Raw genomic sequence first — 22849 nt, 5'->3', positions numbered from 1 at the left:
GGGTTAGCTCTTGTTTGTTGTTCGTCAAGCCAAAGGCCCGGGGTTCGATTCCCCACAGTCAGTGTGTGAAGCCCATTTCTGGTGTCTCCTGCACATTCACATACTGCCGTCATATAACTGGAATATTGTTGAGTGTGGTGTGAATCAACAAACAAAGAAAAAACAAACCAAAATCATAAACGTCTTCAATCTTGTCAGGCTGGTATCATCAGATAACCACAAGCTAGGCTCTCCAGTGTTGCAGGTGAATACCAAAAATAGATTTTCAAATCACAGATTGTAAACCGCCACCATATAGCTTGAATATTGCTGAGTGTGGCATTGAGCAAACAAACAAATTATAAACCCAATGTGATTTCTTTCAACCAGATTACGACAGGCGGCGGGACAGGCGGAGACGGCGAAGGCGAAACAGAGTTCGCGGCAGTGGAGGATTTACTTCAGGCACTGAGACCGACACCAGTGTTTCCAACTTTAGAGGCAGTGGCCGGTATGGTGGTATGCCCCCGAGGGGTGGGGTACGAGGAGGGGGTGGTAATGCCCCTCCCACCCAACAGGCTGCTGGCAGAACTGAAGGCGGACAGTCCAGTTCTCAGCTTTCTGCTTCGGCGGGTAACCAAGGTTACAAAAACTCTGTAAATAATGCTGATAAGATGAATGGCGCTGGTGATGCCAGCTCCTCCCAGGTTCCTCGGGAGGTTCCTCGGCCTCAGAAAGAGGCTCCGAGAGAGCAACGCGAGCCCCGGAAACCACCAGCACAAGCGAAGGTGGCAAATCAACCCAGTGGAAGTGACTCAGACTCTAAAAGTGCAAAATCTAAAGTGAACAATCCTGCCAAAACCAAAGAACAAATGGTGAATGGAGAGTAGAGTGGTCTCCCTCTGGACAATCCTTGTGCAAAGTACTTATATTACCATGACTGAGTGAGTGATCTACTGCATGAGCTAGCCCAATTGTGCTCCCACACACAGTGCAGTTAGTGCTAACCCCAACCTGGTTTGTTATCTCAGTTATTGATGAGTGCTGGCGAGAGTTTTATACCTGAAAGATTTGTGTACTCCAAAATGGCGACACAAACCACTGATGAAAATTTGCTGCTGAGGTTGCCAAATTTTGTGAATAGAAATTCTCTAGAAGTGTAGTATTAGTGCATAAAGCTTATGTTAACTGAGACAAGTTGTGTGTGTTGAAACAATAAATTATTTTGATTGACTGAAGAACTTAAAACCTGTGCCTGGAGAGAATGGAGGCAATTGGAAAGCACTCTTGTAAAGGGAGAGCACTCTTGTAAAGGGAGAGCACTCTTGTGACATTAAAATCGATAATGGACACACTGAAGCTGAATCCAACTTGCGACTTGACTTATTTGGAGTGTCTTCAGCGTTATGGTGCAGCTTACATGAAGAAGGTGCCAATGAAGACCGCTGCTACAGAAGTTTGCCCTCAAAGAGCCACCACTAGTCTACTTTCTTCTCTAAAGTGTAAAATTTTAAATGCTAACAGCATAATTTTGTTTTGATGGTAATAGAAACCATTGTTCCAGATGCAGTTCCTTTAGCTTTGAATTGCTAGGATGTCACAGATGTTATAAGCTGCTGTTTATTATGAATTGTTTTGCACCACCTTTGCGACTACTTTAATATGCATCATAAAAAGATATCTGTATCAGTTTCCATTTGAACATAGACTAACTGCCAGCATTACGCCATATCGTACGCTGGAATATGGAGTAATTGTGAAGCTATGGCCATATTATACATTTGAAAGTGTCATCCAAACTATTTTATTCGAAACAAGCTTTTTGGGATTGTTGAATCAATACATACTACAGTATGCTGTTTATTGTTACTCTCACATTGAATGAAAGTCACCCTTCTGTTGAATAATTTCTTGTGTAGAGAACATATTATTGTAAATGCATAATACGAGATTTGTTTTGTCAGTGATGGATTCCTGTCACAAGAAAAGAAATCTGAATTGTACCGACTATATATGAGATGACACCTGTTTATCTCATTGTTTCCACAAGATGTAAGATACTAAGTCTACATTCTACCAATAATTATCCCTGTAGAATAGTGTTCAGTCTTCTCTCATGACTAGGACAATGTAACAGAGAAGATGTGGATGGGATATATATATTTTTTTATTTTCTATTTTTATTTTTCTAAAACAAAATAGATTCTGAAAACTTATCAGAAAAAAGAAATCTTATACATGTAATAATTGTTGGCTATTTAATGTTATTGGCTTTAACAGTTTAATTTAATAGCAGATATTGTAAAGTGCAGTAAATGTATTCTGCTACATACGAACTGCTGTAAACTTTCCCCCAAAATGACAGGGACTTTGATGCAGCTTATCTTACATCTTGATGGGAATCCAACAACAGAGAATTACATCCTTATGGATGAACAACCAACATGTCCGTTGGACAGACAATATCCAATAATCATTGGACACCAGCCAACAAGAAAAGCTTGAAGGCCAAGCTGATGTTTAGGACTGGACATCAAGTAATGGTCAAGCCAGACAGAAGTCATGTGACCATTGGACAGTCCTCATAGTGGACGTCAAGGACAAACTAAGGAGAAATGTTTCACTGATGTGACAGTGAAAGCTTCCAGAAGCTGGACATTGTTCAAGTCTATGGAACGACTTGCGACTTCTTTCGAAAGAGGAACAACCTCTCAGATGAACATTCAGGTGAACTTGAGCAAATATTGTGTTATCACCATCTCCAACTGTGACCATGCTTCTAATTTCGAACATGTTGTCAATGATCTGCAGTTGTTTGGAGATGCCTGAAGTCATGACATTTGCCAAGTTCCTGTCAAGGCTTATCCTTTCTCCACCCAGACCCTGCATCCCTACATCTCATGCAGTCATGGAGGAGGAAGGAGTCACTTTCTCCATCCGTGACCTTGCATCCCTACATCTCATGCAGTCATGGAGGAGGGAGGAGTCACTTTCTCCATCCGTGACCTTGCATCCCTACATCTCATGCAGTCATGGAGGAGGAAGGAGTCACTTTCTCCATCCGTGACCTTGCATCCCTACATCTCATGCAGTCATGGAGGAGGAAGGAGTCACTTTCTCCATCCGTGACCTTGCATCCCTACATCTCATGCAGTCATGGAGGAGGGAGGAGTCACTTTCTCCATCCGTGACCTTGCATCCCTACATCTCATGCAGTCATGGAGGAGGGAGGAGTCACTTTCTCCATCCGTGACCTTGCATCCCTACATCTCATGCAGTCATGGAGGAGGAAGGAGTCACTCTCTCCATCCGTGACCTTGCATCCCTACATCTCATGCAGTCATGGAGGAGGAAGGAGTCACTTTCTCCATCCGTGACCTTGCATCCCTACATCTCATGCAGTCATGGAGGAGGAAGGAGTCACTTTCTCCATCCGTGACCTTGCATCCCTACATCTCGTGCAGTCATGGAGGAGGAAGGAGTCACTTTCTCCATCCGTGACCTTGCATCCCTACATCTCATGCAGTCATGGAGGAGGGAGGAGTCACTTTCTCCATCCTTGACCTTGCATCCCTACATCTCATGCAGTCATGGAGGAGGAAGGAGTCACTTTACTGGCACTGCTCACATGGGTAGATTTCTTCACGTTATTGCAGACACAGCAAATGATTCCTTTCCGTAGATGAATGACATTGGTTGTGCAAGGACAGAAAGTGTTGTTTTGATTCTGTCCCTTCTTGTTGGGAGCAGTTACAATATCACAGGTGAGACTAAACGTGTGTTGTGGTTAATATAAGTTTGTGATTGCTGTGCCTGATAGTGAGGAGAAATCTGTCCAGACAGTGGTGTCTGAGAGATACTTACTCCAAATGATACGGACAAAAGGGATTGAAGAAAAAAGATAAACATGTCTTCTCCTTTCTTGTGAATCACAAAAACTGCTTTCGAAAGAAAGGGTTCATGTTACCGTTTATACACACATTTTGTTGTGTGTAAACATCTGCGTTTGTGAACTAGTATTTGCGTCATATTTATATCCAATTGTGTTGTGTATTGTGACATATCAATATAATTCATGGCTTTTAGAATAGAAAAAAATGCAGTTCAGCTGCACCAAAAAAAGAAGAAGCGAGGCTTGTTGTTTTCCTGCTAATTTCCGTACTATCAGAACTGAGTGTTATTATATTGGTATGAAATACTGAGAGTTCACATCCTTTATCAAAGGGAAATCAAGGGTCTAAGGGCTGAATAAATGTTTGACAAAGTGTTCACTTCTACAATTTTAATAATGCTTTTGATAAATCTTGACATTTAGTCTTTAAATTGTCATAGCCATTGGTCAGGGTTTTTTTGTGTTGAAAAAGGAGAACCTATAATGGGGTGATAACTGGATGTCAATAGATTGTCTCCCTTTGATCGTTGGTTTTTGGTTTAAGATTATATATTAAATACCTTCTTTGTATATCTGTGCATTTTGTTATATCACATATCATTGGTAATTGTTTGGAAGTAATCAAATGGGATTAAATTGGTAAACATATTTGTTCTTCGAGCAAATTACAAGTAGAAGATGTTTTGCATATTTCTGAGACATTGAACCATGGAATAAAATTAAAAATGTTTTGTCTTGTAATTATCAGAGATTGTGTAAAATGATTTCCTACATTCTGAGCTTCTTGCAAGTATAAAATAAAACCGAATCCTAGGGTAACCAATACGTGATTTGGTAGGAGGTAGAATACAGGGTTGTTGAACTTCAATATACAGATTATCAAATGAAGTTTGGTCCATCTGTATCTTCTGAACATCACATCCAGTTTCTGTGTGATTATATATTTTTCTGGGATTGGTATTATTTTGTTTGTAATAACCAATTTTGAAGAATAGGCCGAAGAAATCCAGTCACCTTACTCATTAATAGATGTTGCATTTGAAAACTGCAATGTCCCATGTTTTTGCCATTTCAGTCTATGAACTTAACATGTGTGTTTAATGTAGCCGTTATAGTAGTTCATTGTATATTTATGATAAAGCATATTTTGGACATTGTATATCTGTTAGCAGATTGCAAACACTATCATGAACTTGACAGCGTATGACTTTGATGACAGAAGATTTGTAATGATTTCATAAGCACCAGCTTTGACTGATTTCAAAGAGTAATGTTAAAAGGCAATCAAATCTGTGAGTCCCTTTTCAGGAGACTAACATTTTTCATAAGCCAGGTGCTTATGAAAGTATTAGAATTCTCTCTGGTATATTCGACACTTTGTAACTCCCCCAAAAGTCTTGTATGGAACCTTCCATGCTCTTGCAGTGGAAGAATCTACAGATTTCACTGGGGTGAGTGTTGGACACAACACTGTGTACAGTGCAACAGTGTTGCAATGGATGAACAAGGCATGACCAGCTGTGTTACAGAGCGTCTCACAAAGCGGATGTGCCCTTAAGAATTTACACTGATTTGTTCATTTGACAAGACATCTCATTCCAATGGTCTCTGAAAACACAAACAGGAAAAAGCCAACATTTCAATGTTAGTATTGAAAACAAAAATGATCATGTGTATTGCTCCATATTACCATGGTATCTGAAAAATACAAGATATTTCCAAGATATGTACCGAAATTTGACATTATCTTATGTTTGTGATGAGACCGAATAAATGGTTTATTGATTCGGTTTTGTTCATTCAGCTATGTTTAAAGAGACTTTGTTTGGAATATTTAAATTTTACTACAATGGTTAGAAGATGAAAATGTAAGCTGAAAAAAGTCTTTTGCAAAATAATTTCTACTGGTAGCTCTGCTAGCCATGCTGAAATGTTGGAGCTGAAAGCACCATGCCCTTCTCGCTCTGTGAACACAGCTGCTCTCTTGGCCGTCACCACTGGTTACCATTGACATGTACATAATGTATTATACTTCCATGCTTACGAGACAAGCAGTCGACTTTATTTGTGGTACTTGAACTAACCTTGACTTTGGCATTGGAAAACAGGAGATTTATGCTGCATATCCATCCCAATCTTCTCTTGTACGGCATGAAACAGTAAGAAGGTGACAACTAAATCCTGTTTCAAATGGTTTGTTCTCAGCACCAGTGGTCTCATTCCTTAAAACCTTGAGCAAGTAATGACCATTTTGTTAAAACAGTAAGATCAAGATCAGTTGTTGCAGATTGCAACAAGAGAAGATTGAAACATTGCCAGTGAAGATCGGTTATGAAATAGTAATCTGCCATTAGACAAAACAGGATTGAAGACGTCGTTTTGGTATTGTGGTCTTTTAAAGAAGTCCACATTTGGGAACTGATATATCAGATGGACAAATACAGTCAATTTGAACATTACCTGATGCTGATATGGACACTGAAAGACTCAACTCCTTGACCACCCGTCTGATGTGCAGAGATATGGAAATGCCTCATGTATGTCTTCAGCAGGATACAAGCCAGGTGTTGATCTTGGTCAGTTGCACCTGTTTGGTGTGGAGGTGTCCCATCTTGCTGTAGGTCTTCAGTCAGATGCTGTATACATCTTGGTCAGTTGCACCTGTTTGGTAGTGAGGTGTCCCATCTTGCTGTAGGTCTTCAGCCAGATGTCTTTTACATCTTGGTCAGTTCCACCTGTCTGGTGTGGAGGTGTCCCATCTTGCTGTAGGTCTTCAGCCAGATGTCTTTTACATCTTGGTCAGTTACACCTGTTTGGTGTGGAGGTGTCCCATCTTGCTGTAGGTCTTCAGCCAGATGCTGTATACATCTTGGTCATTTCCACCTGTCTGGTGTGAAGGTGTTCAATCTTGCTTTGTATCTGGTTGAGGCATCCTCTGAACATAGCGTGGCCCACCTGTCTGGTGTGACTAGATATGGAGTGGCCCATATTGCTGTATGCTGAACACAACATGGTCATGACTCAAATGAGGCTTGATATGGCTATAGTAATTAAACTCCCCAAATCTGAAGTATCAGTTTGCATTGATTACCAGGCATTATTTCAAGGATATGAAACAGTTAATAATATAAATACACGATTGATGACTTGTGTACATTCTTTGATCGGATTGACAAGAAAGAAGCCTAATTATAAGATATGGTTGAACCTTCCTGTCCAGGCCAAATTAGCCTCAGTCAAACTGATCATGTTGTTTTGATGGTCTTGTCTTGTATTCCCTACCAAGTAAAATGGGCACAGAAAGTACAAGGTCTTGGTTGAGATCCTGGGCTGGGGCGTCTTGCTTCCTACGGACGTACAATCTGCTGCTACGTGACAGGAGTGTCCAGCTCATATTCATGTACAATAATGAGGCATAATTACATCTGCACATTGCATTGTCATGATGAGAATTCTCCAAGCCTCATGGCTGCCTTTGTTCACAGATCCTAACAGAAGTAGCACTACATTTTGGGTGTTTACTCTTAGTCTTTGTTAAATAAGATGTTTGTGGCATAGAATAAGGGTCATACAACTGAAACAAGCAACTGTTTAGAATACCTCTGATTTTTTACATCTTTTCTTATGTACATTCACGTTCATGTACAGATTAACTGTTGCCATGTTAAGTGAACAGTTTCCTGAACAGTTCAGGTTGAACGGAGGATCATGTGAACATGGGTGACCATGAACAAGGTGGAGAAAGTCACGTTGATGTAAATACACCCGGTATGTAGATCGATGTACGCAACACTTGCATCGCGACAGGAATCATTATATCCTGATTACTTGACACATGAAATACAGTCGTACTGATGGGTGTAGCAGGATAGGGAACAGCGACATACTAGTATATTTTCACGTGTGTGTGTGATCAGTTTTTGTTGTTCGGATTACTCAATAATGCTTGCAATACGTAAAAACAAGTGGCCAAAAAATCCAAGTCTTAATCTAAGGACTCCTCAGATGAACTTCTGTTCTCCTGCTACCCTTGAAGTAGACTGACTTTTGTCAGAAGGTAAAGCTGTGAAAAGTCATTGTGTTCCTCTGAGTTCGAGTACATTTTACTAAGGTCTACAATCCTTATTACGGTTGTTTCAGAAAAAAAAGGATTGTATCTGATGTTTGGATGGAAATTTAGTAATTACCTTGTTGTTGCCTTAATTTCATGCTGTGATTGACTTTATCCTGTTGCCATGGTAACACAAAAAGTTCCTGTCTCAAAGAGGAGGAAAATGGAAATATAACCACACAGAAAAGATCAGGTTTATGGGGTTGATATGCTGAAAATACTGTTAGGGTTTACAACTGTCAATTTGTACGTACATTCTTCAACAAATAGATGTGGTTCACATTGTAAAATCAGGATGTGTTCTCTGTTGTTTTAACTTTGGAGTTTGCCCTTATTTTCATGTCCTCCTCTTGAGAGAGTTACAGTGCTGTAGCAAGTTACAATGTTCAGGGGCGGTTCAAGTATCTTCACAAAACATGTCAAGGAATGATTTGTAGATTCATTCAATTTTGATTCATTATGGTGTGTACAACATGTATCAAGGTAAAAGGTCAAGAGCGAGACCATGTACTTACATGAATACATCTCGTGACAACTTTCAGTAACTTACTCTTGAAAGTTAAAGGGGGACTATGCTCGGACAGATTGGCAGTCCCAGCAAGTTTCATTCAATGGATACAAAACCCGCTTTTGAAATTTTATATTGTAATTAGAGAATCTCACTCAAATGTCTTTTCATACTAAATATATCAACATGAGTAGATTTAGGTTTCCAGCTCCGAGGTTTGCCCAGGAGTTTAAACTTTTATTGTCAAGTGTTGATAAATTTTATTTAAAAAGGCACCAGGGTAAGATTCTGTCCATTCTCCAAACTCATTCCTTGATTTTTTTGGCATTTTGTAAACAGTAAACACTAGTGTGTTGAGTGTTAAAAGTAGAGCTTACCTGCTTCAATTTCAGAGATTAGTTACGTCATCTTATTGTGATATCATTGGTACCCGATAGGATCAGATAGACTGCAAAGTATTGTGCTGCAATATCATTGCAGCCATATCTCCTGTGAAGGACAGTTTTGAATGATAAATCCATGTGTCAGTTAAGGTTTAACCTTAGTTCACAGACGTCATCTTAGCATCCTGCATGGCACATGACAACATATAGACCTTGAGTGAAACACCAGGCCCCCTTTAAAGAATGTAACGGTGTTCAGCCATGCCATGTCACTTGCTACAGCACACCTACTGAAATGTGACGACAACCTCATGACTAACCACATGCCTTCATTACCTACCTTTCAGCCATTGACAGATGACATCTTATACTAAATAACTCAATTTGTGCCTCATGTTGAATTCCCAGTGTTGAAATAGAAATAGGTTTGTGATCACATACAACCGCAACTGTTATGAATGAAAGCAAATCAGAAGTGAATATTTCCTGACAGCTACAGTAAAAGTATGCTAAAACATTTAGTTTACCACAGTAGACGTTTTGTTCAGGACCTACTTGACCATTGATACAAGAGGTCATCTTCTTACATGAAGGCTTACATTGGATCACATTAAAGTTACCCTAATTAACACAATGAGCTATCTGCTTCAAACAGTTTAGTAGTCACTATTTGGCTTTCTCATTTCATGGAAGTAGTAAGATCTTTCACCTTGTTCAAAGGAAACAGACTAGGACGTCTTCAATTGGAACCTAATGCCGCCCATACTTAAAAACAACATTAACCCTGAATGTTTAAATACATGAAATGCAGTGTTTGGTTAATTAATTCCTCTTGCCCAACATTTTGTGATGTTTTTGAACATTGGTGACTTGTCAGTAGCTAGTGAGTTGTCTATCATTATCATTGCTAAGTTTATTCAGACCAAATCGTGTGTGTCTTAGTATTTGATGTCATCTGTCGGATCTTCACATCACCATAGTAACTCAACACGAGGTAAATACCTCACTGGGTGAACGTGTGCTTGTCATCTCGGAGAGGTGAAGAGTGTCTTTGCTTGCAGACAGTAGTAGTCATGTCGTAGGACAAGAGTCATCATTATTTATTTTCCATTTTATTATAATGACTGAGTTTGTATTTATGTTAGGTTTTAAATGCCTATTGTGCAGATCTGTTCTCAAATTAAACCGATGCAATAATTCTTGAGTGTTTTGTCATTTCAAAGAAGACTAAAGAGGCTTTTCGTACTGGCACTACCCACTTCCATGTTCCCGTAAGTTGGCCGAATGGGGTTTCCAGGGCAGAATAGATCGGAAGTATCCTGAGCTTGTCAGACCAGTGAGGATTGGATGGTTACAAAGTGTGATTGTGCATCATCCTGCCCCAACTGCATGGATCACTGTTTAGTCCAGATTCCTTATTTACAGAGGGTCGGTCGGGTAGACTAACGATTAAAGCATTCGCTCATCACACCGAAGACCCGGGTTCGATTCCCGCCGTGATATTGCTTGAATATTGCTAAAAGCGGCGTAAAACAATACTCACTCACTCACCTTATTTACAGTTTGTCATGCATGATACAGCTGAAATATTGCTAATTTATTCACATGCAACATTTATTCATTATACACTTGATGAGGCCTCTCAGACTGTGTTATTATCTACAACAGAGTTGCGTCCCTTAGTTATTCAATGATCCGCTGACCTTTTGTTTGAATGCCCTTTTCGCCCTGATACCAACCCTAGGTTTGTCAGTTCATGGTATCATCAAAGTGTTAGTCATTTCACTTCCCGTGCAAGCTGGTACAGCATATCACTGAAATAATCTTTAATTCACTGAAATGAAATATTCCATTATATTCAAAGGCTTGAATAGTCTCATTTCATTAGGTTTAAATATATATCTTTTCATGTTTATAAAAAACACCTTTCAGAAATCTTAAAAATTGAAGAAAAAATAAAATAATTATGAGAAATTAATTAATATGTCCTATGTATGTACTCCTACATTGTGATTCCTTGTTAGAATAGGTCCAAAGCAACATGTAATAGTTGTAGCGGACATGGTGGATTGGGTGGTGGGACCTGGTGACTCTTAATTGCGTGTCAATGTACGCGATAGCTTGGATTGTTGCTCACAATATCAATCACTGGATCGTTTGGTCCAGACTCGACATTTACAGGCTGCTAGAATATTGCTGTGTGCGGTATTAAACTGTTTATTTTTAATGTAATGTTCTGCTGTTTCAGTGGAACATGCCCAAATCCGTAACACGTACATGTGGAGTTCATTGTAGATGAAATTGTGTGTCAGCTCTCTCTTTTCTTTGACCACTGCTGTGGTCTTGTGGTGGAGCGTCCAGCGTAGAGGTTCAGGGTTCCAAGCCGCGTCAGACCAAAAGACGTAACAAGATGATACTTGTTATTACCCTGTCTGGTGCTCGGCATTAATGGGCTAAAACAAGGACTGGTCGGCTTAGAGTCAGTATACTGTGTCGGAGTCGGGTATTCATGTTAAACTGCAGCATCGTATCTCAGTGGGCTAGCACTATAAATCGGCATCAGTCTGGACTAGCACAAGCAGCCACAAATACACACATCACTATATCAGTGCAATAATCTTGAACGCGACGTTAAACCCCGTGTCCCCTCACCTCTCTTCTCTTCAAAAAGGACCCCTGAAGATCCGGGTTAGAATAGGTTTCAGCAACCCATGCTTGCTGAAAAGGGCAGCTATGCTTGATCAGGTGGTCAGGCTTGCTGACTTTGATGCATGTCATTGTATCTCAATTGTGTAGATAGATGCTCATGATTTCAATCACAGGGTAGTCTGGTACAGACTCGATTATGTACAGTCTGTCACCATAAAGCAGGAAAATTGCTGAATGTGGCGTTAAACAAACAAGCAAACAAATCTGTAAACAACAACATGTGTCCTTTTGGTGTCTCCATTTAACATGGTAAAGGAAACCCATTATGACCATGGACACAGCAGGTACAACATGTACGAGGCAAATGAATGGCGAGTGAATGAAGCACAACTTGGCTACCTTCCATTGAACTGACCTATCGGTTTTGTTTTTATTATATATGATGCTGGAAAATATAGAGTTTTTTTAATAAACAATGACTCTGATTTACACAAATACTGATGACTTCAGAAATGTTATCGAACGTAATTCTGTGTCTGAATGGGGTATTCATGTTAAACTGTGGCATGGAATCTCAGTGGGCAAGCACTATAAATCGGCATATGTCCGAACTAGTACAAGCAGCCACACATACACACACACGTGCTTGCACGTCGCTGTATTAGTGCAATAATCTGGGACGCGACGTTAAACCACATTACACCTCACCTCACCTCACCTCACCTCACCTCACCTCATAGAGATTCATGTTATGTTTGTTTGCATGGCACCGTAATCTTTACAATCTCCGAATTTATATCTAAGCCAATGTATTTCTTAGTCATACTACAAGTAAGTACATGATTATGAACAATGTAAAATACATCTGTAAGATATAAAAGAAAGACACCAAAATACTTTGAGATATTCACCAGATTTAATTTAAACAAACATTTTTTGTGCAGGTCAGTATTTTATATACCTCACTAAATAAATATTGACTATATAGATTAAATTAAATATGTGGTCTCAATATCTACATGTCACACATGTACATATACAATTGCCGGGGTAGAATATGCCATCAGCAACCCATGCTTGCCATAAAAAGCGACTATGCTTGTCGTAAAAGGCAACTAATAGGGATCGGGTGGTCAGGCTCGCTGACTTGGTTGATGCATGTCATTGATCCCAATTGCGTGGATTGATGCGCATGATGTCAATCACTGGATTGTCTGGTCCAGACTTGATTATTTACAGACCGCCGTCATACAGCTGGAATATTGCTGAGTGCGGCGTTAAACAACAAACAAACACACAAACAAAACAAACATATACAATTACACATATACGTGACTAGGTACAGAACACCACCAGGATCCCTGTATCAAGTACATCACAGTGGAATAATCATTTCTTGTTTGTTAAACATTTTGCCAGAATCAGACATTGAGGTTGACTTTCATTTTCTGTGGCAGTTTAGTTTCCACAACTACATCAACAATCCCATCTAAACAGTATAATGTGTGGTTTGGAATTAATTATGTTATGGCATTAAATCAATATATGCTGAAGAAATCTGTTTCGAAGCAACTTTTTATTTACATTTGGTCTGTGCTCATTTTTGTCTGGGCATAATTTCAGCAACTACAGCAATAATTTCATCGTAACAATAGTCATGTGGGGATTTAAAACACTAATTTTATAGTATTAAATCAATATAAGCAGAAGAAATCTTGTTTTGAAAGAAATTTTACATTTTGTCTGTGCACTCACTCCTGTGTCACATCACATTTCAGAAAGTTGTTGCTGTGACATAATTTCAGCAACTACAGCAATAGATTCATCATAACAATATTACTGTGAGTATTTAAAATGTATTTCAGTCCCATGAGAAACGAGGAAAGTAGTGAAACCAGACATGTGAAGAACTTGGTCGTATTTTGTACACAACAAACACAACACAAACCGAACACTTCTATGTCCGCTTCACTCACTTTCCTCGCCTGTCATTGAAACAGTTGATAGAAATCTCTCAGTTACACAGACAACTTTACAGAACCAGTTTATTTCCTATCTCAGCGCTTGGTAGACGAGGGCCCTCTTGGTGTCTGTCATGTCGACATCCTCACCGCTGATCAGACTCATCGCCACAGAGCGGAGGGATGACAGCCGCCCAACACCAAACATGGGGACAAGAGGCTCCCGGAACACCTCATCATACTTGCCAAGAACAATCCCCCTGTCCAAGTCAATGAAGGCCACTCTCCCCCTCCCCACATCCAGCACCACGCCATAGTGGAGGGTGGCCTGTGCGCCGGGAGTGCGGGACATGGTGTTCTGGTGACACTCGCCCGGCACCCCCTCCCGACACACCGTGGTACAGAAACTCTCCCTGTGTCTGTCACATCTGTCTACACTGACACTCCAGGAGCGACGCTGTAGAGAAACACAGTACTCACTGTCCACCTGTCCTGCCTCCACAACCCCAATCTCCAGGACATACCACGGCACTCCCTCCACCACCCGCACCCTGGTCTCTGTCTCCCAGTATGTTGATGTGGTGGGGTGGGGGTTGAGGGTGGAGGGGGGTGGAGGAAGGGGGATGGGGGAGCTACAGGTCCCCCAGTACCTCTGTAGTCTGTTCCGCCTCTTATACCGTATGGCGAGCCGCGAGTTGACCAGCTGACCGTCTGTAGTTACGTGGCAGTATCTTGTGTTGGCCCCAGCCGCGTCCAGGTGACGTTTAGGACCTGGAAATAAACATTGTATTTGTTGTGTAGCAAGTTTATTTCACTGTTTGTTACAAACTGAGACACAGAAAGAGATTTACTGAAAATATCGGCTGATTGTTTGCTTGTCACCAAACAGCGCGCTGAATGTTCGTCTGTGTTTTTCATCAGTACAGAATATCTCCAACAACTGCGCTATATTAGCGCGCTAATTACAATGTAAAACTATTACTACGAGAATTCAAAATGCATTTCATTAAGAAACAAATAGAATAATTCACAGAAAAAGGCAATGTAACAGAATTTTTGGTACACTTTTGATTTACCCCCATTGTGCAGATATCTGCCAGACGTGGACGATGTTCGTGTATGAAATACGGCCTCAGTGAGTGAATTTCCCAACAAAAGTGTTTGTGTGTGGATTCTATATGAATCTTTTACGAAAGAAGATAAAAATAAACCACAAAATTCCATGTTTTAGGATATTTTTGACATTTTTTTGTTCATCATACACCGCATGAACAGGTATATTCTATGTCCGCTTCAGTCACTTTCACCGTTACATCGTCACAGTCTGTGTGTCGCGGAATGTTCACAAGCGCTGGTCAGTGATTGATGTCGCAAGTCCGTCAACAACGTCAGCTTTCTGAGTTATTCCAGTGTAGAATGAATAAGATTCATGATTGTATAATTGTACTTATACAAGAATTGTTATAGAGATTCAGTCAAAGCTGACAAAAGCCTATTGCAATAAAGAAGGGTTTTGTTGTTTAAGGCCGCACTCAAAACCGCAATATTACCGCTATGCGGCAGCGGTCTGTAAATAATCGAGTCTGGACCAGACATTCCAGTGATTACAATAACGAGCATCGATCCACGCATTTGGGTTATGATGACATGCACGAATCATGTTAGAGAGCCTGATCCCGTTAGTCACCTCTTACGACACGCATTGTCGCCTCTGACGACAAGCATGGGTTGTGGAAGATCTATTCTTATCCGGATCTTCACTGGTGTAATGGTTAAGCATATTTAAATACAACACCTTTGTGAATAGTTCTAAATTCTCCAGAATTTCAGGAATGGATCACTGGTAGTGTGAAATTGACAATAATTTTTTCAGATATTTGCTTGATCTTTCAGGCTAAAAGATGATGTAATACTATAACTAATGTCATGTTAAAGCAATTGAATAACCTTTGATTGAGAACATATATACATCTTTGTTCAGGGTTATATCGTTCTTACAATATCCATCAGTATGTCCTAAAATAATGTGCGATTGATAAAATACTGGTGTAGGGTCCAACACTTTTTAAAGAGCCTTGCACAGTGCACTGTACAGATCAACTTCGGACAGAAAGATCATTTTTCTCACTCACAGAAAGAATTTATCATGCATTCAAATTGCTTCTTTATACATTACCGAACGTTCAGAAGTTAAAACGAAAGTCAAGAATATTTGTAAATTTTCCCGCCTGGAATACAATTGAAAACTTTTGTTTTCAGGAAAGATGTTGGCTAATATTTTACGTCCGTTTCAGTCATTACAAAAAATACCACAGGAAAAAGGAATCACCTCTGGAACGGAGTATTCAGTTGACCAAAAAAAACCTCCAAGGCTTACACCCCCGATAGATTTGAGTAGAAATATTACACATTCAGTGTGTGAACGCAAAGCTCTCACTCAGGAAGTAAACAACAGCTACGCCACACGACTGTTAATGTTGTTTGTCTGTTTGTTGTTTAACGCCGCACTCAGCAATATTCAAGCTATATGATGGCGGTCTGTAAATAATCGAGTCTGGACCAGACACTCCAGTGATTGATATCATGAGCATCGATCCACACAATTGGGATCGATGACAAGCATCAACCAAGTCAGCGAGCCTGACCACCCGATCCCGTTTGTCGCCTCTTACGAGGCATAGTCGCCCTTTTTAGGGCAAGCATGGGTTGCCGAAGACCTATTCTAACCCCAGATCTTCACGGGCCCGACCGTTAAAGAACCGCATCACACTTATGTATGTACAATGGTTGGCTGTGCAGAATTGACTCGCTATGACATGACTGTGATGCATTAATCTCAGCCCAACATATTCTGGAAGAGACGAAGTACAACTCATCTCCTGTAAACAGGTAAAGCAATCAGGTATCCCTTTGAATTACACTGTGGTGCATATCGTGGATGTTAGGATCTGTGGATACCGAGCTCGGTCGCTATGATTCCACTAATACAGCTATCAGCAGCTATCAGAAGGGAGTCTATGAATACTGAGATGGGTGACTGTCAGTACTGAATCTATGAATACTGAGGTCAGTGACTGTCAGTAGGGAGTCTATGAATACTGAGGTCAGTGACTGTCAGTAGGGAACCTATGAATACTGAGATCAGTGACTGTCAGTAGGGAGTCTATGAATGCTGAGATCAGTGACTGTCAGTATTGAATCTATGAATACTGAGGTCAGTGACTGTCAGTAGGGAGTCTATGAATACTGAGGTCTGTGAGTGTCAGTACTGAATCTATGAATACTGAGATCGGTGATTGTTAGTACTGAATCTATGAATACTGAGATCAGTGACTGTTAGTACTGAATCTATGAATACTGAGATCAGTGACTGTCAGTAGGGAGTCTATGAATACTGAGGTCAGTGACTGTCAGTAGGGAGTCTATGAATACTGAGGTTTGTGACTGTCAGTACTGAATCTATGAATACTGAGGTCAGTGACTGCCAGTACTGAATCTATGAATACTGAGGTCAGTGACTGTCAGTATTGAATCTATGAATACTGAGGTCAGTGACTGTCAGTATTGAATCTATGAATACTGAGGTCAGTGACTGTCAGTATTGAATCTATGAATACTGAGGTCAGTGACTGTCAGTACTGAATCTATGAATACTGAGATCGGTGATTGTTAGTACTGAATCTATGAATACTGAGATCAGTGACTGTTAGTAGGGAGTCTATGAATACTGAGATTAGTGATTGTCAGTAGGGAGTCTATGAATACTGAGATTAGTGACTGGCAGTACTGAATCTATGAATACTGAGATCTGTGATTGTCAGTAGGGAGTCTATGAATACTGAGATCAGCGATTGGCATCACTCACTCACTAACTCACTCCAGGAAATACTTACATGAGATAGCTTCAGGCCGGCATTCAGCTCCAACAATATGTACAGTGCTTCCAAAATCTGAAAAGTAAACAATTCCTCTTCAACAACTAAGAAAAGTAACCGATAAATCGAGCTTCACAAATTGGAACTTTTCTATGTGACATTAATCATGAGATATGTTCCGTTATACATGTTTTCAAAGATTCCGACAAGCCGACGTTAAACAGCTCGTCCCTTGAACAAAGACATCAATCAGCTTGCTGTGCTAGATAAAGCCCTGCATGCTACTTTATGAACGATCTACCATGCAACAGTGAGCGGTAGGATAGCCAGGTGCTTATTTCATTCTCTCCTCACGAAGACGAGCCGTGTCTGATTCCCTACATGGCGTTAACTGGCCCAACTGAGCTGGCGCTAACTGGCCCACCCGAGTTGGCGCTAACTGGCCCAACTGAGCTGGCGCTAACTGGCCCAACTGAGCTGGCGCTAACTGGCCCAACTGAGCTGGTGTTAACTGGCCCACCCGAGTTGGCGCTAACTGGTCCAACTTAGCTGGCGTTAACACCTGGATCTGGTCCTGCCGTAGGCGTCGTTCAGTCTCATTTCATACATGTTATATTGTCTTGAGATCTGGAGAAACAGCCAACTATGGCAGCACAGAAATGCTATGCCGCTTCAAAATGACCGTTGCGACACTGTAACATATTGGTGGGTATTATCCTTCTGCAACGTGACGTTCCGTAGGTTACGCAATTTGCCATTAACTTGGATAAGTTGTGTTCAAACATAAGTTGTGATGGCAACCCATACCATTACACTTATGTCCCTAAAATTGCCGACGTTGAGTAATGCAAGCGTTCCAAGCCTTGGACAGTATACTGTTCACATATCCGGGATTGATTTGGATAGCTTCCATGGTCGTGCACGGCGTCAAGGAGAAGTTTTTCCTCTGCTATTTTCCCTTTACGCCCAGAAGAATCTGTTTCGGCAGAAAACCTAGGCTAGTTATTCTCTTGCAATAACAATTTATAAATGTGAGTTACGCTTGCGTGCACGACCATCGGAGCTATCCAGATGTAACCTGGACTCATCTGTAAACACGTATACTGTCCCAAGCCTGTCTTCTGAACCTCAGATGCTGTCTACACCAAGCTAGACGTCCCTGACGTTGACGTGGGAACAAAAATGGGCGTGTTGCTGGACGTCGGGGCCAGATGCTCCCTCAACAGGTTGCTTTGATTTTCGGCAAACCGTGGCACTGGGCAAGGGTTATTTACGGTAAGACAAAAGTGTTTTTTATGAGCACTTGTTAGCTAACAATCAGTGCGTGCTGTTTGCATTGTGTGAATATCAGGCTCCCAACAAACATGCAAACATTCAAATCGTGCGCCGTGCATCTTAATGTTGAGGGGATGTTCATGAATGTCTATTGAAAGATGCATTATTAAAATTTTGAATAAATTTAATTTTATTGAACTTTATATGAAGAGCAGTTACTATTATTGCTTGCATATAAGCATTCGCGATTTACACGCCCTTTTGCTTAAAACGGCGGAAAACTTATCATTGTCGTCCATTTTTAATGACAGGATACTGTTCTAATTACATGTTTTGTGTGGGTATAGCGATATTAACATTTAAACTCCACATTTGACATACACGTAAATATATGGTTCAAGGTGCCATATAAAAGAATTATTCAAGGCATACTTTGAATAATCTGAATGTACAGCTATATCAAATCTACAAACCTTTTTCTAAGGAGGCATTCTTTGCCGTCAGATCCGCGAGTCGCTGCTCGTCTTCTGCCATCACCTAGAAAACATTGAAGAGTACGTTAGGGCGTTCAGAGCCAGTGACAAGCTTCACGGTGTGACATCGCATACATATTTGTTCGTTACAAATACCCTGGCCTTGTTGGGAATCTGGTTCTATATCGCATCAACAACTGGCGTTATTGCTTTGAATCAGAACTAATAGAATTTATGCGTAGTGGTAACACTATGTCGTTTTTTCGTTATGAGCACAAAACTACATCTGTATTTGCATTGATGTCTCATTTATTCAATAATTTTTCAAATAAATGTTAGTATTTCGGCATTGTTCCACTGGACGTCAGACTCCATGTTTGTCCTTTTCTCCTTGTTATTGTCTAACCTTATCAAATCGCAGTTATAATAACTTTAAAATTAGTTTTTTCCATGATTGGCAAACAATTATTAACGCAAACAATTAAGGTCGAAACGTAAATTCTGTTTTCTATTTCCGACAGTATCTTTTCAGTAATGTTTTACCTTATGTCCCCATTTATACCTCAAATGTAAGTGTGGTCAAATCTCTTTCCTTCAGGGAGCCCAGCTGGTACCTCCTCAAAAGATGAATAAGACCTGTAGACCTGTAGGGACTGTGACGTTCATCTGTAGATTACACAGAACATAACGTGTTGAGAGAATGTGTTGATACATGTGTTAGATAGGATTATAGACTTTTTGCTGTACTTTTCCATGTTGAGAATGTGTTTAAATACAAGTTAATCACATCCAATTGAGGTTTCACTATACTGACAGGAGTGAGTGAGTGAGTGAGTGAGTTGGGTTTAACAGTATATCGCAGCGTTTGGAGGAAAGCCCGAAGTGATGCAGATCTCAGACGTTTACTACTTCGGTGAAACCCACGAGCACGGGTATGGTGCTGACAAACCTAGAAACAGAATCGGGGCGAACCGGGATTCGAACCAACAATCATAGGTTTCTGGCTTGCCCAAGGGACACAACTCTGCACAGCGAATCGCTGCGCCTTAGACGACTGGGCCACCCGTGCCCCTATACTGACAGGAAGATGACATGATTTTAGTTATAATTCCTGCCAAGTCAGCTATGAAACTTATTCCATTCTTTGACAATGATCCATTCATACCTTGTGCAGTGTATCCAGCTTCCCTTTCCACTACAACCAGTTTTGATGTTGCGCCAGAGAACTGTAAAAAAAGTAGACAACATCTGTACAAATGCAAGGATAATTATTCGGGGTTTTGATTTATCACAAACAACGCTTCTCGCACATTGTACACATGATCATACCTCTACAATCTCTGTTCTGTATGTGAAGCATTTACACTTGGCATCGGGTAGTTTCAATTTATCACCATCACAAATCTAGAGCTAACATAGCTCTACATTAAATGTTTTTATCTCAATTCTTCCATGACCATATTAAACATGTAGCCATCGGTGTTACTGATGAGAATGAGTGAGTGAGTGGATAAGTGAATATAGCCGAACACCGCCTTAAACAGTATTTATGTTGTATTACAGCCTGTCAGGTTGATGATGTGGGAGGAATGCTGGAACTGATGCAGGTCTTAGACGTTTACCTGTTCCCTGAAACCCACGAACACAGGTATTGCGCTGACAAACCAAGAAACTGATTATGAGTGAATTCACATGGTTGAGTCTGATGTTTGGTATAGGCTGCCGTTAAAATCAGCTGTTGTTATTGTGTTGTGAAACATCTGAGTAACCAATTGTTGAATATACAATGTATCTCTGGTATGGTTGATATATGTTCACATATTACTGCCTACAGATGCAGCTAGAATAGTATAACTGACTCCAATGCCCGATACAACTTAATCATAAGTGACAAATCCTAAATAACAGGACAGTCACATATCCACCAAGACACCTTTAACTCAGTTGGAATCTCAATATGAAATTAATCATATCCTGCTATCCTGAAAGACTGTTCTCACACTTAACACATTGACCCTTCAGTTGGTTGATTGTGTGGCATCATACACTAACAAGCACCATGATAGAGTTGAAATATTTCTTACAGCAGCGAAAAACAACAATTATATAACCAATACACGTTAGCCTGTATATGAACATATTGAAGCGTGTCAAAAGAAGGCAATTGTTACCCTCTGCTTTGAGTCTTTCAAGGAGACTGTATTTTGTCTGTGTGTCATTCTTCTTTGCAGGTTGCTTTTATCTTGGTCTTCTCGATGGAAAATGCTAACACTGTCCAGTCCTGACAGATCCACATTAAACAGGGATAGAACTTCCGGGTACCTCATCAAGTAGTCAATAGAGTTCTGCCACTCAACTGGAGGATACAAGGTATTAATCATAACATGTGTTACTAGACACATGGCGCATCTTAAGCTGTTTTTATCTCCTCATTAAACTAAAGGAATATACAACCGGACTCAAGCTAATTCACCATTAGTATATTCATGTCGTTATCGCTCCGTATTTCATGACAAAGTTTTAAATACATGTTCAGAATGCATTTCAATAGTAATTTGCGTAATATGAACAGACCGTCATTTTCTAACTTGTACCAATATATAAGGGTAACACTTGGGGAAAGTAGTCAGGTCCTCTTGTGAAACATGTTGATGCATAGTATGAAAGACCTTTGTTAGTGTCATATAAAATAATAACGCCAGGGAATAACCAGTGTCGATTCGCGAATAGGAAAAGCATGTCCTGCCCTAAGTAAATTTACACTTGCCGTGTGTCAAACCATCAGTTTGTAGTTTGTCGAGTTGTCTCGTTTTGTGATCTCTGTTCTGAAACCAAATGAACTTGCATCATCGTTTCCATCAAGATTATAGGTTTAGTCTCATCATATTTCTCTGTTGAAGATGATGTAAAAGTTGATTATCAGTTAAAACATCTGACATAAATGTAGCTTGAACAATCGACCTAAAAATATTGTTTCTTGTATGGATAAGAGTGTAAAATTCTTACAGTGTAAGAGTATGGAAATGGTTACCGATTTTAAACTGCCCAATTCTTCATTTAGAGATTCAATCTCTTGCGTACCTGGAGAAGAAACAATTACTGTAATATATACAACAGTGGATATGTTTTCACGTGACTGACTGAATATATCATGTTCCCTGTGCTGAAATTAACACTAAAATTCGTATAAGAAAAGGTTTTACCACTAGTGTAGAGAAACAAAATCTTGATTTGTTAATAAAATCTGATATATTTGGTTAATTGAGACAGATGCTTACGACTCTCTGCCTCGCCAACATCTGTGTCCTGGAGTTCCGGCCTGTCCTCAGTGTGGATATCGTTCAGCTTCTCCTGAAATTAGTTCCAATTTTAATCGTCTTTGCTTTGATCCGTGTCAATATCAACCTCTACATGAACTGTGTATGTAATGCATGTTATCGTCATGATCAGTTTCATGTGTTCAACAAAGGATGTTAGCCGGTTGCAGTATCCAACAGTAATGGGTGAGTGAGTTGGGTTTAACGCCGCTTTTAACAGGGCCAGTTATATCGCAGCGTGTCAGCTCAATGTGGGAGGAAAGGCCGAAGTGATGCAGGTCTCAGACGTTTACCACTCCGGTGAAACCCACGAGCACGGGTATGGTGCTGACAAACCTAGAAACATAATCGGGGCGAACAGGGATTCGAACCCACAATCATAGGTTTCTGGCGTGCCCAAGGGACGCCACTCCGCACAGCGAATCG

The 22849-nt window shown here is 40.4% G+C and overlaps 2 protein-coding genes across 7 annotated transcripts in view; one reads left to right on the top strand and one right to left on the bottom strand.

Annotated features, from left to right (window-relative positions):
* The window catches only part of LOC124111139 (fragile X mental retardation syndrome-related protein 1-like), a 53597-nt gene extending 43525 nt beyond the window's left edge, over nucleotides 1-10072 (top strand). For both annotated transcript variants that reach the window (XM_048391354.1, XM_048391353.1), the window contains one exon: nucleotides 370-10072. In XM_048391354.1, the coding sequence (XP_048247311.1) occupies nucleotides 370-869 (500 nt within the window). In that variant the 3' untranslated portion in view covers nucleotides 870-10072. The remainder of the gene's footprint in view (nucleotides 1-369) is intronic.
* Nucleotides 10073-12419: 2347 nt separating this feature from the next.
* Nucleotides 12420-22849, bottom strand: part of LOC124127832 — a 134154-nt gene continuing 123724 nt past the window's right edge. For all 5 annotated transcript variants that reach the window (XM_048390980.1, XM_048390979.1, XM_048390978.1 and 2 more), the window contains 9 exons: nucleotides 22385-22457; nucleotides 22138-22187; nucleotides 21874-21931; nucleotides 21278-21462; nucleotides 20272-20332; nucleotides 19669-19772; nucleotides 19107-19170; nucleotides 17377-17433; nucleotides 12420-14254 (listed from right to left, as the gene is read on the bottom strand). In XM_048390980.1, coding sequence (XP_048246937.1) covers nucleotides 13575-14254; nucleotides 17377-17433; nucleotides 19107-19170; nucleotides 19669-19772; nucleotides 20272-20332; nucleotides 21278-21462; nucleotides 21874-21931; nucleotides 22138-22187; nucleotides 22385-22457 — 1332 coding nt within the window. In that variant the 3' untranslated portion in view covers nucleotides 12420-13574. The remainder of the gene's footprint in view (nucleotides 14255-17376; nucleotides 17434-19106; nucleotides 19171-19668; nucleotides 19773-20271; nucleotides 20333-21277; nucleotides 21463-21873; nucleotides 21932-22137; nucleotides 22188-22384; nucleotides 22458-22849) is intronic.

Source organism: Haliotis rufescens, unplaced genomic scaffold, assembly GCF_023055435.1.
Source record: "Haliotis rufescens isolate VD_foot unplaced genomic scaffold, xgHalRufe1.0.p SCAF_9, whole genome shotgun sequence".
NCBI lineage: Eukaryota > Metazoa > Mollusca > Gastropoda > Lepetellida > Haliotidae > Haliotis > Haliotis rufescens.
The sequence above is the reverse complement of the archived record's forward strand: the minus strand, read 5'-3'. Positions and strand labels throughout refer to the sequence as shown.